This window comes from Ambystoma mexicanum, chromosome 5q (assembly GCF_040938575.1).
Source record: "Ambystoma mexicanum isolate Mex_15411 chromosome 5q, UKY_AmexF1_1, whole genome shotgun sequence".
Lineage (NCBI taxonomy): Eukaryota > Metazoa > Chordata > Amphibia > Caudata > Ambystomatidae > Ambystoma > Ambystoma mexicanum.
Window position 1 is genome coordinate 953,322,252 of NC_090933.1, and position 17,745 is coordinate 953,339,996.

A 17,745-nucleotide genomic window follows, 5' to 3' on the forward strand; every position below is an offset into this window, starting at 1 on the left:
GTGGTAAAGTGACTCTTAAAATGTGCCACCCCAATGCCTCCCAAAAACCCATTGATTATTCTCTCGGTGAGCTGTCCACCATTGTCCTTTAGAATATTCCTGGGAAAACCCTGCCTCTGGAACACTCTTTCCAGAAACCGTACTTGCGTGTCAGCCTCTAAGACAACCGCCACCCATTTTGAGTAGAGAGCCATCATGACAATTAAATACTTTTTCCTTCCTTTCTGCCCCACAATAGGACCCAAAATATCCAAAGCAGAAAACTCCCATGGAAAACTAGGTAATTCCAATGGCCTGAGTGGCTGGTTATGATTCCTAGCATTTTTGTCAGCCTCACGGCACAAATTACAGGCCCTCATCAGGGTCTCTACTTTTGAATTCAAACTCTGCAACCAATAGTCGGCTTCAGCCTCCCTTTGGTTTTGGTTATTCCCAAATGCCCTTCATGTCTTAGCTCAATGAGCTTCTGTAGCACGCCAATGGAGGCACGACTCACCCTGCTTTACACAACGTATTGCCTTCCATACTTAACTCCTTGCTAACTCTGTGAAAGGCTACCAAACTTGCCTCACTCAACCACTGCCTCCAACCATTCCTAATATACTCCTAACCCTACGAGTTCCAAATCATTCCTAGCAGCCTCCTCCCATTCCATTTCACTCACAGAACATCCCCACACCAAAGTAACTTGTTTGGAGTCTTCAACTTCCTCGTCCACTTCCCCCGTCTGGCCCGAATGACTTGCTCTGAAGAGAAAGTCTGCTACATTGTTCTCCCTCCCGGGCACATGCTCAACAACAAAAATATGACTCTGCATAGAGGTAACCCACTTCATTATCCTGCGTGACACACCATCCAAGCCTTTGTTCATGAACACACTAAACAATGGCTTGTGGTCGGTACATACCATGAAAGCTCTACTCCATAAAATGCTTTGAATTTTTTCACTGCCTATACCATACTGAGAGCTTTCCTCTCTATAAGCAAATACTGTGATTGTGCTCCTTTAAGAACTTTCGATGTGAAAGCATTCACCCTTGCCATGTCACCTGGCTTCTGCATGAGCACAGCCCCAAACGAGTCTCACTGGCATCTATCATGACAAACATATCATAGCTGGTATCAAAATTCGCACAGCAGGTGTACTGGCAATGGCACCCCTGTTATCCTCAAATTACTTTCGACAGTCTCCATGCCACACAAAACTCGCACCTTTTTTACAAAGATCTTGAATACTCTTGCCTCTATCCACAGAGTGACTTAGAAATTTCGAATAATACTCAACCAGACCCAAGAAAGACATAACCTTCTGCGTCTCAGTGGGAGTTTGCAATTCCACAATGACTTTTCCCAACTCTCCCCTAGTCTCCAAACCCCTATCACTTACAGTGTGTCCCAGGTAGTCAATCGATGTCACTCTGATCTTGCACTTTTCTTTCCTCAGTGTAAGTCCTGCTCCCATTAATATGCCCAACACGACAAGCGACGAGTTGGTCAAGTTGAATGGGTCCCCGAGTGTGTAAAGGACCTGAGGAGAATACGTGTGTTCCTGCGTCCCCACAGCGTGGATCCTGCTGTGCTGCTTCTGCGGGACGATCTCCGTAGTGATGTGCTCTCCAGGCCGTTGAGTCTTCCGGGGGTGGGGGGTGGTAGTACAAGCTTTCGGCTGAGGCCAATACCGGTGGTTGCTTGGAAGAATGGACCCACCAGCATGGTGTGTGAGCAGCATACGACGCTCGGCTTGGGTTGCCTTGGAAACCAAAGGAACTCCTTTGGTCACAGCATCTGCCGTGCTTGAGGTGATGATGCAGGAACACACGTATACTCTTCTGGCCCTTTCCACACCCTGGGACCTGTTCAACTTTACCTGCTCTTCACCACTGTTGTATAGAAGGACATACACATGTCGCTGGAGAGTCCAATGCAACTTTATTAAGACAACAGGTACGTGGGCAACCGGCCCCCAGATGTGTCCTGCTCCTGCTCCCTTCTCCTTCCCCAACTCACTCTCCAATTCATCCAACACTTCAAACTCCATTCTATTAAGGACATTCTCTTTTGGTGTGAAACAGATCAACCATATACATGCAATCATGCATAGAAACCCTGCAGAATTAAATACAAACATAGATGAAAAATATACCACAGTTCTATCAAGGATATCAGAGCAGTACTGGACTGCTTGGGGTTTGCAATGTATAATTGGACGCCATATGCCTAGGCAGATAGTTTAATATGCAAGTCTTTTAATTTAATACCCTGAATGTAAGTCTGGTCCGCACAGGCATTCCATAGCAGGAATGAACCTCATAATAGAGATGGGGTATCCCTGGCATGTGCTATTCGGTTATTTTAAGGAGACTTGGCATAGGTGACCAAAATGATGGACCTCGGGTCTGTACCATTATTATAACATAGGTCCCCCACCATCTTCTAGTTTTTTATTTACCAATTTTGTATATGACATTAAATTCAACTATCTACCCCTATTTCTTGCGTAGGACCTGGCACTTCTTCAGTAACATATTAATGATTGGATGCTGATCTCTCCAGGACACTTCATGGTGATAAGTGCATTGTAGTGTTTATCCAGGTGATGTGTGAAGTGCCAATTTCTAGGCATTAAACATGCATAGATTGCTGAATTTATAGATCTTGCATCACTGCATGTTAATCTGTAATAAGCAAACATTTTCCCAAAAGAATGTGTTTGCCTATCTCAACCCAAAGTTTTTAACCATTACCATCTAGGTAAAGTGGCTTCTCTAGCTCTTAATAGAACCTAATCAGGCGTTTCTGCCCACCAATCTATCTACCACAGTTTTACACTGTGGAGTGAGTGTATCCGACTACAATGGTGCATGCTGCATGAATTATCTAAAACTGTTTACTACAAATCATTTCATCAAAGAATCACTCCACTTGAACACATCAGTTGATTAATGACCATTGGAGTAGGGGGAGGGGTGGCAACAACAGATGTTTTCCCTTATTCACTTATACAGTTTTTATCCATTCAAGATGATATGATATGGCATTTATAACGTGCCTATACACAAGTGTTTCAAGGCGCGGCAAGGCAAAGGAGGGGGAACAGAGGGAAGACAGACAACGATCCTACTAGGTCAGGTATCATTCAGATTGCGCAAGTGTCTGGAAGGGGAGGGGGAGGGGAAGTGCAGTACATAGGATAAGGAATAATAAACAATAAGTAAAGTACGGCCAGCTGGTGGCAAGTGCAAGGGTAAGTGGCGACATAAGGTGTCAAGTGCTGGTAGTGGAACTGTAGGGATACAGAAAACCGTCCCTACGTGCAGGGGTTGCCAGGAAGGCAGTGCAGGTATGATTCTGGCGGGGGAGGACCTGGGCCCGAGATCAGAAGGTGGCCAGTTAATCAGTGTAGTTTCAGCCAGGAAGTCAGCAGGGGAGAGGAGGAGAAAAAGCAGAAGTAAAGAGAAAGGTTTTGAGGTGCTTCCGGAACCGGAGATGATTCTCCTCAAGTTTCAGGGAGGCAGGGAGGCTGTTCCAGAGGGAGGCCCCAGCTGAGGAAAGAGATCTACCACCAACTGCTTGAGAAACAACTGACTCTGAGGGAGTTGGTGGCGGATGAGCGAAGAGCTTGAGAAGGAAGATATTTAGGAAGAGAGGGCTGAAGGTATTGAGGCCCCTTGCCCCAGAAGGCCTTGTGGCCAATGCAGAGGGTTTTGAACTAAATCCTTGCAGCCACTGGGAGCCAGTGCAGAGATTTCAGTCCTGGAGAGATACAATCACTGGGCTTGAGGCCAAGGACAAGTCTTGCAGTTCTGTTCTGGATGAGTTGCAGAATGTGGAGAGTAGAAGCAGGCAGATTTAGAAAGAGGCTGTTGCAATAGTCCAGCCTGGAGAGCACCAGAGCTCTGGAGACAGTGAGCTTCTGGGGGAAGGAGAGGAAAGGAAGAATACCTCTGAGGAGGTGCAGCTGGTAGTGTTACTTCTTAGAGACGTCAGAGATGTGAGGAGAGAAGGAGAGAGTGGAGTCGAAAATGACCCCAAGGTTTTTAGCCTCACAGGTGGGAGCAGGAGGAGGGCCAAGGGAGGCTGGTCAGAGAGTTGACAGGAAAGGAGGGAGCGGGTGTTCCAATGAGGAGAATCTTGGTCTTACTGGCATTAAGGCAGAGATCATTGGCGGCACACCACTCCTGGATGGCGGACAGGCAGTCAGAGATGAGAGAGGGAGAAGAGGTGGCTGAAGGTAGCCTGAAAATGAGCTGAGTATCGTCCGCATAGCACTGGAAGTTGGGGCAGAGCGCAGCAATGCAGTGGAAAAGAAGTGCCAGGTATTGGTTGAACAGCCAGGGAGAGAGGTTAGACCCCTGGGGAACACCACAGGTAGAGATAGAGATGGAGGAGAGGAAGGAACCAAGTTGAGCCTGCGAGGGTCGATCAGAGAGGAAAGAAGTCAGCCATCAGGGCCTGACCAGTGATACCCAGGTTATCATAGAGATGGTTGAGCAGGATGGCATGGTTGACCATGTCAAAGGCAGAAGAGAGATCAAGTAGGATGAGGACACAAGGGGTGTTGGAATCAAGGTTGGAGAGCAGGTCTTCATGGATGTTCAGGAGAGCAGTTTCCGTGCTTCTGACAGCTCTGAAGCCAGACTGATGATCATGGAGACAACCAACACATTCAGTGTGAAGACTGAGCTAGGAGATGGCCAGCTTTTCCAAGAGTTTGCCCAGGAAGGGAGTGACAGAGATTGGGCGATAGTTAGCCGGGCAGGACGGGTCGGCAGAGGGTTTCTTAAGAAGAGGGTGCACAGGGGAGTGCTTCAGGGGGGAGGGGGAGACTCCAATGGCAAAGAAGTGGTTGCAGAGTTGGCCAGAGCGGGCGCCAGGGAGTCAAAGTGGTCCTTGATGGGTTTTGGAGGAACAGGCATGAACCTGTTTTGACAAGACTTTCATAGATCGGACTTGTCTAGAAACATTGTCTGGGCCTTAAGATAAAAGATCAAGCTCATTAAGCTGCTAGGACACATGATATATGAATGTATATGTGGATTTGCGCATGATTGATATAAATTGTCTACTAACTTGTAACACAGGGAGAATGTTAACATTGAAAGAAAGATGGGATTGGGACATTTTGTGGGACACCAGATGTTGCCAAGGGAGGCAGGGGGATGGGGGAAGCAGAGAAATTAACTCATGACCACCCTTTGGGATCTTCCGCCCATGAAGGCATTGACCCAGAGGGATGCCAAGACAGATAAGATAGCAGAGGTGTTTAATGTGCCCACTTACGTCATGTGCTGTACAATGTTCAAGGGGGTAGATAGATCCAACTGACAGATGAACATGCACATAGGCAGATCAGCAGCTGCTATGTAATTTTCACATATGGCAAGTTACGAATAGTCTGTTCCAAACCTTGGCCTAAGATGTACTAATTGTGATAAAGTCTTATATATGTGATGTGGTAATTTAATCTAGAATTGTGGTTGCTTTAGGAAGTATGGCAATTGGTTTATTGTTAAAGGCAATAACAGGATCAATAGATGGCTTCCTCAAAAGAAGACAGATAACATCTGCTGAAAATATGTTAGGGCCACACCTTCTAAAACAACAGCATTCATGTTAAAGCTAGCTGAGATAGAGATCCATGAACTCCCCTATGCTGGGGAAGTGGATAAGATCAACAATGGAATTGGAGGAATTTATTGAGCTGGTGGACAGATGAGACAACATTGTTATTGGACACTTATGAGAAATAGAAAAGGCAACTGGGAGTGCGGGATGTGGACATTATGGATCATGGTGTTAGGCAACACATTGATAATTGCAGGTGCTGCCTCTCAGAGTATCATTTGCAGAGACTTATGCTTTTATATCTACAAATTTCTGGTGAAGGCACACAAGAGATTACTGCAAAGTTATTGAGATGGGGTATAGCGAGAGATGGGATCCTGGTCTAATCTAAAAAGTGTTTTGTTTTGTTGGCATGCTCTTGAATACAATTAGAGAAAAAGGCTGGAAGATGAATTTGTAATAAAAGGATAAGCTGGTTCTGTCTAGTGTCTCATCTTCCTCAAGAAAATATTTAAGCCACTCGGTTTCTAGCACTGTGGTGGAGTATTTAAGTTTATTTATTTTTAAGATGCAGTGAATCAGGGAGAGTTTCTGTGCTACGTTTTGCAACGTTCCTGGAGTCAGTGAATTATAGGCACATTGTCGATCTTGGCCATGGTCATGTGGTGGATTGGTCAGGGAAATAATTAGTGGAGTGAGGGAGCATCATCACACAAACTAACAGACTGAAAGATTTGGCACACTGATACTAGTATAAATCATGTATTATGTAGTGTGCCTACTAGAAAGAAAATAAAGCACAACTAATCACTAAAGCAATTACATTTATACGGGCAGGACATTTTTTTAAACAATATGTTTCGGGCAAACTTCAAAGTCCCATTTAAATTGTACATTGTTTTGACATAGAAACATGGCAAAACAGACTATTTAAAATACTATTAACTTAGAAAAATTAACCAAACAGCATCTTAGAATTGCCAACGTGATCCATTGTGTTACATCTTCTCGATAAAGCAAAACACAAGCTGAAAGTAGTTTTCCAGAGTTTGTGAAATAAAATGTCCCCTGAAGAAGCCACCTTTGCTGTAATATTCATCTTGCGCACATGTGAAGGCTGGTGAGGCAGTTGCACAGCTACACGGTGTATCAGTTCCATGTGCTCCCTGAGTAAACAAGGAAAATCATAATGACTTATCTTAGAACTTTTCTATATGTTTGCTGTAACTTATTTGGGTGGTGTTGTTGAAGTATGTATGCTTTTTCTCTCTTCACACTGCAGAATATCGACACAATGGGAGAGACCTTCAGAGTTCGACGTTGTCTGTTCCAGACCAAGTAATGTCCTCCAATCACTGTTCCCGATCAGGGTCACCTCAGCGTGGGGATAGTATAGGAAGGACAAGATCGTGGTCTCCTAGTGTGCCTCCCCCACAAACGTAAGTTTCACAGTCTAGTAGTTTCCTCTTTTGGTATTTGAGGTCTTTGAAATGACCACGGTCAGTCGATCAAGATAACTTTATTTCAGGATAATTGAATCCCAATAAAGCACTATTAACAAATGACAAAACAAGCAAAATAATAAATTTCATCTCACATGACAACATTGATTGATTTAGTATGATGATGGCAAATCTTTCTTTGGGACCAGACATGAATTTGAGAAGGTTAAATGTTTCAGAGCAGCTCTTGAGCCCTTTACCAGTTAGTACAGAGTTTAATATATTTATTTCTCAGACACGTGTACCATCTACAAGCGAATCAAAGTATTACTACAGATTCTACTTACGGGTTCTGACATTAACACACACATTACTGTAGTACTCCTGCATCCCGAGGCCTTCTGTTCTAATGGAGATGGGATGGAAGACCTATGCACAACAGAATTTATGGAAAAAAACAAAGCCGAGGGCGCATGCAAGGGTGCACAAGCACTTTCCCTCGCACTCTCCTCCATTCCAAACGACCAGTCTGTTTCTCTGTCTGTAGGTGTATGCAACACTCACCAGCATGGAATGCTCAAACATTTTTCAGCCTTGCACATTTAGTTATTTCATTTTTTTACTTTGCTTTGCCGGTCCATATTTATTACCCGCTTCTGGGACAGCAGCCGCGGCCACTTGTGCAGCAGGTCTTTTTTTTCAATGCATACCCTCACTACCACTGCATAGGGGACCTGAGAAATGCCCATGGCAGTTCCTTTGGTACTCTTTGCGATTCTCTTTCTTTGCATGCTCGCACTTTCAAGTTACAGCACTGCAAGGGCCTTTGCCATCATTCAGCACTGCAGAGATACATGGAATTAGTACATGGTAGTAAGCATTTTTTCTTTTTTCGTAGCCTCTTTGCCGACGTGACATGTTACCCACATTGTGCTTCCTTGGGAGGAGTCCACAGAGTCCTAGCATGTGCAAGCTCACTACCTGAGGCAACTTGGAGATACTCGCCTGGCCTTAGACTTAAGATCCAACTGGGGCAACTCCAAGGTGCTGCGTGAGTAACTCGCTCCCGGTTTAACTAAGGGTCAGGCCAGGTGACTATGCTGGCTGGATTCTCCTCCATATTCAGTGTTTTTGAAAAGGCATTGAAAAATCTCTTGAGAGCAACACCTGAAGGGCCTTGCACTCACCATCCCCAGGAGTCAGTTTCTCTTACTCTTATGTCAACCCTGCTAGGAAGACCTGCAGCTGATCAACCGCTCCTTTTTCCGGGACAGCTCATGCACCAAGCAGCTCTCCCATTACACTTAACATGTCCACAAAATGGCATCTAAGCAACCGCCTCAGAAGAAGGGTTAGACCTGACCCAAACTATCAGCGTTTCTTGGTGGAACCCCAAACACACAAAATGTGGAGTAAGTTTCCATAGCAGAAGCCTCGGAGGTCAGAACTAATGCAGGAGTGCTTTCCCTAACAAACATTGCACGCACAACACTCTGATGAGAGGTACCTCTGGTTTCAATGGCCCTTTAAGTGCCGCGCATGATCAGTGCGTCTGCACCTCAGTTACCTCATGGTGGTATTTACCCTCACATAATGACATCTATATCAATCTTGTACCATTTTTCAGATCCCTTCTAGCCACCGACAGGGACCTACTCCATTCTCCGGGCAGTCTTGCACTTCTGTAGTGAAGAAAACATTATTTTCTAAACAACTCACACACATCATGGCTTCCACCACCATGAGATCATTTAAAAAAAAAATATGTAACAAATTATTGACTCTCCTCCTGCAATGACCTCATCTTTATTGTCTCATGTTTTGGTACTCCCACAGAGGGATCTGCAGATCATCTTGGCAGTATGAGTGGGTTCCGTGGTGGTTATAGTGGCATCAGCCTCTCGAGTCACAGGCCTACAACTGCCACCCCCCTTGTCGCCTCAACCTCCTTCTCAACTCCACTGTTTTCATTGAAGAAGATTTCTCCTGATTAATCAGGTCTTCAGGATACTCCCAGGGAACATATGGGTACACCCCAGGAGGATAAAGAAGAGACTCCCTCCTCTGCCCATGCCTTTGGGGAATGGGTAATGGACAATGGACATGATGTAATGTAATTTTTAGATCTCCAGATCCCTGCCTTGGCGCATGTGTAGACAGGAGTGCTGTCTTTAGCCTGTCTTAGTAAGACACCAAGAACGGGCATTCTATTGCAACCAGATTTTATCTTGGAAGCCAGGTGACCGTTGGACTTGCCACATTCCATTCCACCAACATACAAGTGCCTGGAAGCAAAGTATAGGCTCATGGATGATAAAAAGCTGTACCTAGCTTCTCACTCTTCTCCATAGTCAGTGGTATTGTCTGCAATGATGACACAAGTGAAACATTTCTCCATTTCATCTTCATCAGTGCCTCAAGGGAAGGGGGCTCAGGCACTGCACACCATTGAAAATAGAATGTATTTGCATTCCTTTTTTCTTCTTAGGCAAGCCAATACTGATGCCACTTTGGCAGCCTGCAAATCCAAGTTATGGCTTGAGAAGGCAGATCTTTGCTAACTGGCTTTGGATGATGGTAAGGACCAGTTCTCCTCATGCTTGACAGAAGCAAAGCAGGAAATGGTGTGCAAGTTTGAGGTAGCAACCAACCATATTGATACAGCCTATCGTGGCATGTAATAGTATAATAATAATTTAACATTTATATAGTATAGTGCTACGAACCCTCAGGTATCCGAGCGCTGCTTATTATTACCCACGGTGTGTGGTGCTCATTTATGGACCTCGGAAGGATGAAAGGCTGAGTTTGGCCCTGCTGGGATTCGAACCTGCATCAGCAGGCTCTGCACAGATGTCAAATTGAGCGCTCTATTCGCTGTGCTATCGGACCGGCATGTATGTCGGTTGCGACATTCACAGACAGATCTGGCCTGTTTTCTGAGGCACAAGACAACGTTTTGAGCCTCCCCGTTTAATGCTCTACATCTTTTACACCCCATCGCAGAAGATGCTTTGAGAAAAGAAAAGAAACACCCTACCTATCAAGTGAAACATTGCTATTCCTAAGTCAGCCGAAAGACCAAATATGGCTGCCTCACAGAAATCTGAATGTAGCCATCCACTCCAGGCCTTTAGGGGATTCAAACAGGTCCCAGAAGTGAAGAGATCGACAGCATCATTCCTCTGGCGCCCCTTCAAGAAAGCAGCAATGTAGGTATTCTAAATCCTCCTCCTTGGCGGAGACGCTAAAGCCAAGCAATAAAGATGTCCAACAGATAACTCTTTTTTTAAAAAAATGTTTTATTAAACAGGTTGGAGCTAAGTACAACAGCATAATAATAGCATGATCAGGCAACAACATAGGTAAAACCATCAATGAGACCCCTGACCCCCCCCCCCCCCCCTTTCACCCGGCTCCTTCCCGCCAGAACCTTTTCCCCCGTGTCTCTTGTCCCTTCCCATCCTGACCAAGACACAGCCGTGTCAGGTGGGGTTTAAAAGTGAAGGTTGGGTATTTGTCATCGTACTCGAGGAGCAGTGACCAGATTGTGTGAATTGCTGAAGTTTGCCCTCCCTCGCTGCAGTCACCTTCTCCGATACCATCACATCCCAAACCTTTCCCCACCATGGAATCATGTCCGGGCCCTTTGGGGTTTTCCAGAGTTGAGCAATGGTGATGCATGCCACCATTAGCAGCTGTGTTAGTAGTATAGCACGCACCCCAGATATGGGGTAGAACCCCTCCATTGGGTAGCCCAGCAGCATAGGTTTGGGGCAGATCGGAAGTTTGCTCCCCGTTATGTCTTCTATTGCCTCTGCAATGGATTTCCAGAACGCCTGAGCACGGGGACAGCGCAACCACATATAGAAATATGTCCCTTGTGCCCTACAATTCCACTGCAAGTGGGGGCAATGGCTGCCTGAAAATGGTGAATCTGGGTCGGGGGATAGTACCAACGAAATATCAATTTTAAGACGCACTCGTTGTTCAGATGTCCAACCATTCCGTGTCATCCAGCCATAGACAAGAATAGATCTGCCTCCCATCAGGACATAAAGTCCAGTCTGCGGGGCGGTGAACAGGTCCGGTCTCAGGAGTTTATATAGTCTTGAGATGCCCCCCATACCTGTGCCCTCCCAGATTGTTAGTTCAAGCGGACTTAAGGTGCGCATGGCTTTCTGTTTGGTCTCGGGTGTGTAATCCAGTGCCACAGCTGGAGGTTGGAGAAAATGTCCGTCTCTAAAAGGTGGAATTATTTCTTGCTTTCCTCAAACATGCGGGACAGACCCCCCACATACAATTGGGCAAGCGTTTGTAATCCCCTTGTTTCAAATTACTAAATCCCCCAGGGGGCATGCCCGCAGTGAAAGAAGGGTTGCCAAAAGTTGGGGAGAGTGGACCTGCCTCTCTTGGATTTTTTTTCCCCTTTAGTGCTTCGTCCCAAACCTTCAGAGTGACCTTAGTTGAGGTAAGGAGCAGTGTCCATTGAGACCGTAGCATGTGGAGGATGAACGGTAAAAAGCGTAGACGGAGGGAGCATTGTGATTGCTCTATTTTCATCCATTTCGGTGGAGGTGTGTCGGATGTCCATGTCATGAGGTTTATAAGTGGAGCTGCCTCTGAATTCCTTCATAGATTTGGGACCCCAAACCTCCCAGGTGGGCAACCCCCATCATAACTTTCAATGGTATTCTAGGTTTTTTTCCCCCCAGTGCATCTGGTTAACCTGTAATAGAGTGCTTGGAGAGGAGTAGTTAGCCGAGATCTCCCGTTGAGGATGAGTCACTCTCCATCAATCACCGTGGAGCAAATCACTGGGGACTCATAGACACACTCTGTCCTTACCGGGTTCTTGCCTCCTGTTAAGACTGATTTCCTATACTCTGGCCTGGTGGACAGATGTATAGAAGGCCAACCTATATTGTGACAGGGACAACTCTGGAAAGCTTTAGCCAAACCAATTTAAGGTAGCAGTGACAGGCGGTCCAGGCTAAGATCTTCAGAGGGGTGAGAGTGTAAAGGGTCCACAATGAGGTCACACAATGGGAGTCAAAAATTACACTTAGACAGGATGTATAAAAATACAGTTATTTAACTATGGCCAAACACACTATAAGAAAAATGACTACAAGCAGGTAGGCCTATCAACCAATACCATCAAACTAAAAAGAATATATACAGGCACAGGTTCAAGTGCATAATACAAATCAAAATACTCCTGCAAGGGAATGAATAGGTGAGTATCACACATAAAAAGGTCCACAGAAGTAATCCCTAACTAATATTGTGCCCTGGGGCCTTGTGCCCTATTGTTCAGGATACAAAGACACGGCACTCAGGAGGCAGGAGAAAATGTAGGTAGGGTCTCTGGGGTCCAGTGATGGATTCTTAGAGCCAGGGTTCAAGATGACAGTGTCCAAAATTACCCCCAACAGTTAGAAGTCTTACCAAGGCAGGTATTGGCAAAGCCAATAGGTTTTAGATAAAGAAGATTATAAGTCCATTGACTTACAATGGGAGTGTAGGGTTATGTTAAAAGCTCAGTGACTTACCCCCCTCACTCCGAATCTTTCCAGGACTTTCCAGAACAAAGGAAGGGTGTCCTGGCTTGCTTTTCCTGCCGAATTCCGCGGTCCTCAATTTTCACGGGTTGTAGGTTTGAGTGATTCTCCGGTTAGGATCTTTCGTTGGTGCAAGGAATCTTGATGAAGAAATGCAGAAACAAATGCAGCAGGACTCAGTAGCCGCGGTCAGACTTTCCAGTCTTTCTCGGGTCTTTCTCGGGCCCCCTTGGTGTTAGGATGCCGGAATTTCGCAGAGGGTGTCGTTGCAGTGGCAGCTGAGGGTGTGCCAAGTTTCAGGCGGAAACTCGGAACGGCAACGAAGATAACCTGGTAGCCCAAAAACGAAGCTGGTCAGCCACAGGACGATTCCCGGGCACTTCCGAAGGCGGTTTTTGTTCTGGGCACCGAGTAGGCTTCGGGAATGGATGGTCACTCCACTCCTGGGGTCGTAGCACCTTCGCAGGCCTACTGAAGATCACAAGACTGACAGGGCTCCACCAGGACTGCAGCAGAAGTTGGTTGCCAGGCCTCCTTCAGACAGGTTACAGGTTTCTTTGTGGGTCTTCTCAGCTGGATGGATTCTTGGCTCCTTCAGGTTCTTCCAGGAACTCTGAGAAATGCATGCAGGGGCCCTCTTCTTATCCTAAAAGCCAGGCAGGAGTCGAAACTCTCACTAGCCAATGGCAGAACTAGCCCACACACACCCCGCAGTGGTCCAACACTCATGCATACCACTCAGACACACAGATACCAGGATGTGTATTGGGGTCAGACTGACCCAGCCCACATCCTGCCTGCAAACACACAAAGCCCTCCAGTAGCCCGCCAAAAGCTGCTGCTTTCCTGGGCACTGGAAGGACTTATAAGGATCTTTCTGGCCTCTGAGGCCAGGAAGGCGGCTAAACAACAATATGCAAAATGAATGGATGAAAAACCTTGTGGAATGGCCATGTTTGGCCAGTAGCCACAGTAAGTAGCCAAACGCGGTTAAGCTAACACAAAAGTCGCCAAAAAGTGGGGAAAAGTCATTGCTGCCACCAGCTCATCTTTTAAGCACCTAAGAATAACCACAAAATCCTTTGAGTGTTAGTCTATGGCAAAACAAAAATGAACCCCATTGCACTGCAGTGTAAGCTGCTGTGTGCAATGATATAAAGATTTACCATATGTGATACAAAAGTAACCACAAGTAGCAACACAGTCACAAGACTAAGGGAAACACTGTTTCCCAGTACTGATAGCCTTAAGGACATTTCAGTTTCCCCATAACATGTGAGAAAAGGCCAGTACAGTGAAGCTTAAGCCTTCACTGGACTGCAAAAAGTACAGGTCAGATTGAAAAATAAAAGCAAACAGTTTGGGGGTTCCATAAAGATGGAAGGAAAGGTGCAGAAAAGAGAATCTTTCCTAACACCTCCTCCTCTCTTCTACCCCCTCCCTTTCTTCACCTACTCCTTCTTTCCTTCCTCTCCACTCTAAGCTCTTTGAAACACATTGTGTACAGGTGCTGTATAAACAATCATTCACCAGTCTCCCTCTTCACAGTTCGAGTCAGAGATCAGGAAACTCTTTGACATTAGAGCACTGTAGAGAATCCCCCTTAATAAGGGTGAGGTTTCTATTCTTGTAGGTGCTCAGTTGAAGGAAAAGGCAATCCTCGATATGCCTACTACAATATTGTCCCAATCCTCAAAAAATTCAAGATGCTTACTCTGGTTCCAATACTGACCTTTTCTGCTGTCGGGGGCTGGCTCTGCATGGTGGACCTGCAGGCTGCTTAACTGCATATCTCTATTTCACCCTGTCATCAAAAATCAATATGGTTCTCTGCACCTGTAAAACCGGGTCCTCACATTTGGCCTCATCACAGTACCTAGGGTCTTCTTGAAGCTTATGGAGCTTTGGTGGTATTTCTCCAGCATGGGGTCTGGCATGGATTCAAATGCTCATAAATAGTCCCCGTCGTCAGGCTTGGAATCCTCGGTAAAAAGAAAAAACAGTTACACTTTCACTTTAAAACTGTATTTCTCCTCTAGACCAATCACTGCCCTACGAGTCATACTGCCCCATCCAATGACCGTCCTCTCTTTAAGTCCCGCCTCTGGCAGCATCCATCTTCAGATTTTTACCGCACGCTTCAGTGTTGGGAGTCCTCGAGTTGCTGTCTGATCTATTTGTATGTTTTTTCGAGTTTTTCAACGAGAAAAGTTCAATTTTTGTTCCAAAGAGCCTGCGTGCTCTTTTCCTCATCTGCCGGAAATGGGGATCCATTGTCGGTGAAGCTCCATGCCCCTCAAGTGCGAAGATTCATCGAAGTTTCTAGAAGGTCATCTTGGGTCTACTTCGCGCCCTCTGACCATGACGGATGAGAAGGAGGGGAGGTCACTCTTCAAACCCTGCACCAAATGCCAGCTATGGAATGTGTTGGTGGAAGACAAGCACCTACAATGCCTCTACTGCCTACACCCAGACCATAAAAAGGTAGAGTGCGAAATATGCCTCAGTTTATCTAAGAAAACGACGAAAGACAGGCATAGTAGGCTGGTGGCATGACTTAACTCGAACAAGGCCTCTGTCCCGTGCTCCGAGCAAGGTTATGCCTCGTCCAGGACTGGCCGGTCCGAATAGCGGTCTTCTAAGTCCTTTGAGGTCGCCCCATCCGTGGGGTTCCAAGATAAGCCAAGATCCGCAAATCTGGGTCCACCGGGTTCACTGAGGATACAGGTCCCAAGATGGATAGGGCGCAATCAGCATTGCCTTCCGCCTCCATTGCCAGCCTACCATCAAGCTCCTCTTCAAAGAGGAAGTCATCTACCCCAGCAAAGCTGCGGGAGGAATTGGATAAGCCATGGACAGTAGAGGAGAAGGCCATCTAGCCCAAGCAGGCTCAACCGGCACAGACCAAGTCCTCATCGGCGACATCTACTACAACTACGGCAGCTACGGGCGCTGATCCTACGAGGGTTGCTCACGCAGCGCATAAAGTGCCCCTGCCCGCACGACGCAACACTACCCCAGAGGCTTTGACAAAGGTCGCAGCCACTGCAGATGGGGTAAAGATACGAGCCCAGATCAACTTTGAGACCCCTCAGGGAGGAAAAAGGGGGGGCGAGGAGACTCTGAAACAGTCCTCCCAGGTCGCTGTTCAACCTATGGTTGTCTCGTCCACAGACGATGACGATCAAGAGTCTGTGCACATGGTCCACAAGGATGACAGCAGCACATGGCCTTTTTTTCCTTCCTTACCTTCTCACCCGAAGGACATTTCCTTGGACATTCTGTCGATTGTCCACACCTTGGCGTCAGAAATCCAGCTGAGGTTGCCCCTGGCACCGGCTCCAGGAGTACCTCAGGCACCTGATCAGCCTCTGCCTAAAAAGAGGAAGCATCATCTGACGCCCTTATATCAACCTGCTCCACCACATCGGACTCCAACTCTCCCAGCAGATCCAGAGACGGGTACTGGGACGGATACGGCCATGAGTATGAACAAAGTCGAAGACTTCGTCCCAGTGGACAATGAATCGCCACCTTTGGATGCTCCTCATAGTTTCCCCACCGGACGAGGTGGGATCGTTCCACTCCAAGATCGTCAGGGCCTCTGAGCTATTCAAGCTGGTGCCTGAGGAAACCAAGAAGGACGCCTTCTTGTTTCAAAGGTGAGAGGCCAAAATGAAGACGATCATGGCAGTGCCTTTTCTGGATAATATTTGGGAGTAGGGTCTGGCCCTCATGAAGAACCCTTGCACAGGTCCAGCCAAGCAAGAAGCTGGAGAAGAAGTATATAGTTCCAGACTCTGCACCCAAGTGCCTGAGGTCGCAACCATCGCTGAACTCAGTGGTGTCAATGGCCGTGAGGAAATAGTCAGCTAACCCGGCCTCATCGTCTTCAGTCCTTCCGGACAGTGAGGGAAAAAGGATGGACGTAATGGGGAAGAAAGTGATCTACATGGTGGCATCCACAATCAAGGTGGCTAACGCCTTGGCGATCCTAGCCAGGTATGACGGGGAATTGTGGTACAATCTAGGACCGATGCTGGAGCTCCTTCCTGACGATAAGACGATGGAAGCCCTGAGCCTCTTTCAGGAAGGGGAAGTGAAATCGGACCATGTCATCAAAGTGGCAGTGGACATCGCTCACACAGGTTTTCGGCAAATAGGTAACAGTGTCTGCCTTTGTCGGCAGGGATGGATGAAGGCCACTAACTTCCATCAGGAGGTCCAAGCAAAGGTGCTGGACATGCCCTTCGACAGTGAGAATCTGTTTGGGAAGGGCGTCGACGAGTCCCTCCAGGCCATCAAGACCGATACGGAGACAGCACCACTCGTCGTCTTTTCGCTCCTCCAAGGGAAAATCGAGCAGGCCACCAAAGGGTTTCTCCACGTTTTACAGACAGCCTTCCCACTCCTCAACGCAAGAAGCCTACAGGGGCTGCTCCCAGGCCCATGGTAGCAGAGCACAGAGTCCCTGTCTCCCACAGGGCAGGACGCCGGCGCCCAACAAGCCTTAACCGCCCAAGTCATAGGGCCCCACTCGTGCAACCCAGTGAGAGGCCGGCTGACAAGGTTCGTCAGCAAGTGGAGGAAGATCACCACTGACAGATAAGTGCTGGATGCTCTCGCCCAGGGGCACACCTTGGAGTTCCAGCGTAGGTGTCCTTGTATTCTGCCGGTTCCCAGGCAGGAGTAGCACATCCTTCAGCTCCTGCAAGAGGTGCAAGCCATGTTACAAAAAGGGATGATAGAGCTTGTTCCCCAATGGCTCTGGGGCTCTTGAACCTATTCCAGATACTTTCTGGTCAGAAAGAATACAGTGGGCTGGAGACCCATCCTGGACCTACGCCGTCTTAACAAATACTTAAAATCCCCAAAATTCACAATAGTCACATTGCAACACATGCTCGGCCATCTGGAAAGAGGGGATTTCTTGACATCATTAGACCTGGAGGATGCCTATTTCCACATCCCCATTCACAAGAAACATTGAAAATGTCTGTTTCATGGTGCAGGGCCAGCACTACCAGTTCAAGGCCCTACCATTCGGCTTGAAGTCGGCCCCAAGAGTGTTCTCAAAATGCCTGGCACCAGTGGCGGCCCATCTACGCCAACAGGGCATACACGTACCTGAATGATTGGCTAGCCGACGAACACACAAAGGCGACTGTCCGATT

General features: G+C 47.0%; 1 protein-coding gene across 13 annotated transcripts in view; it reads left to right on the top strand.

Moving 5' to 3' along the window:
* The window catches only part of RIMS2 (regulating synaptic membrane exocytosis 2), a 2,919,733-nt gene that overhangs the window by 1,989,199 nt on the left and 912,789 nt on the right, over positions 1–17,745 (top strand). For all 13 annotated transcript variants that reach the window (XM_069621474.1, XM_069621475.1, XM_069621476.1 and 10 more), the window contains one exon: positions 6,848–7,004. In XM_069621474.1, coding sequence (XP_069477575.1) covers positions 6,848–7,004 — 157 coding nt within the window. The remainder of the gene's footprint in view (positions 1–6,847; positions 7,005–17,745) is intronic.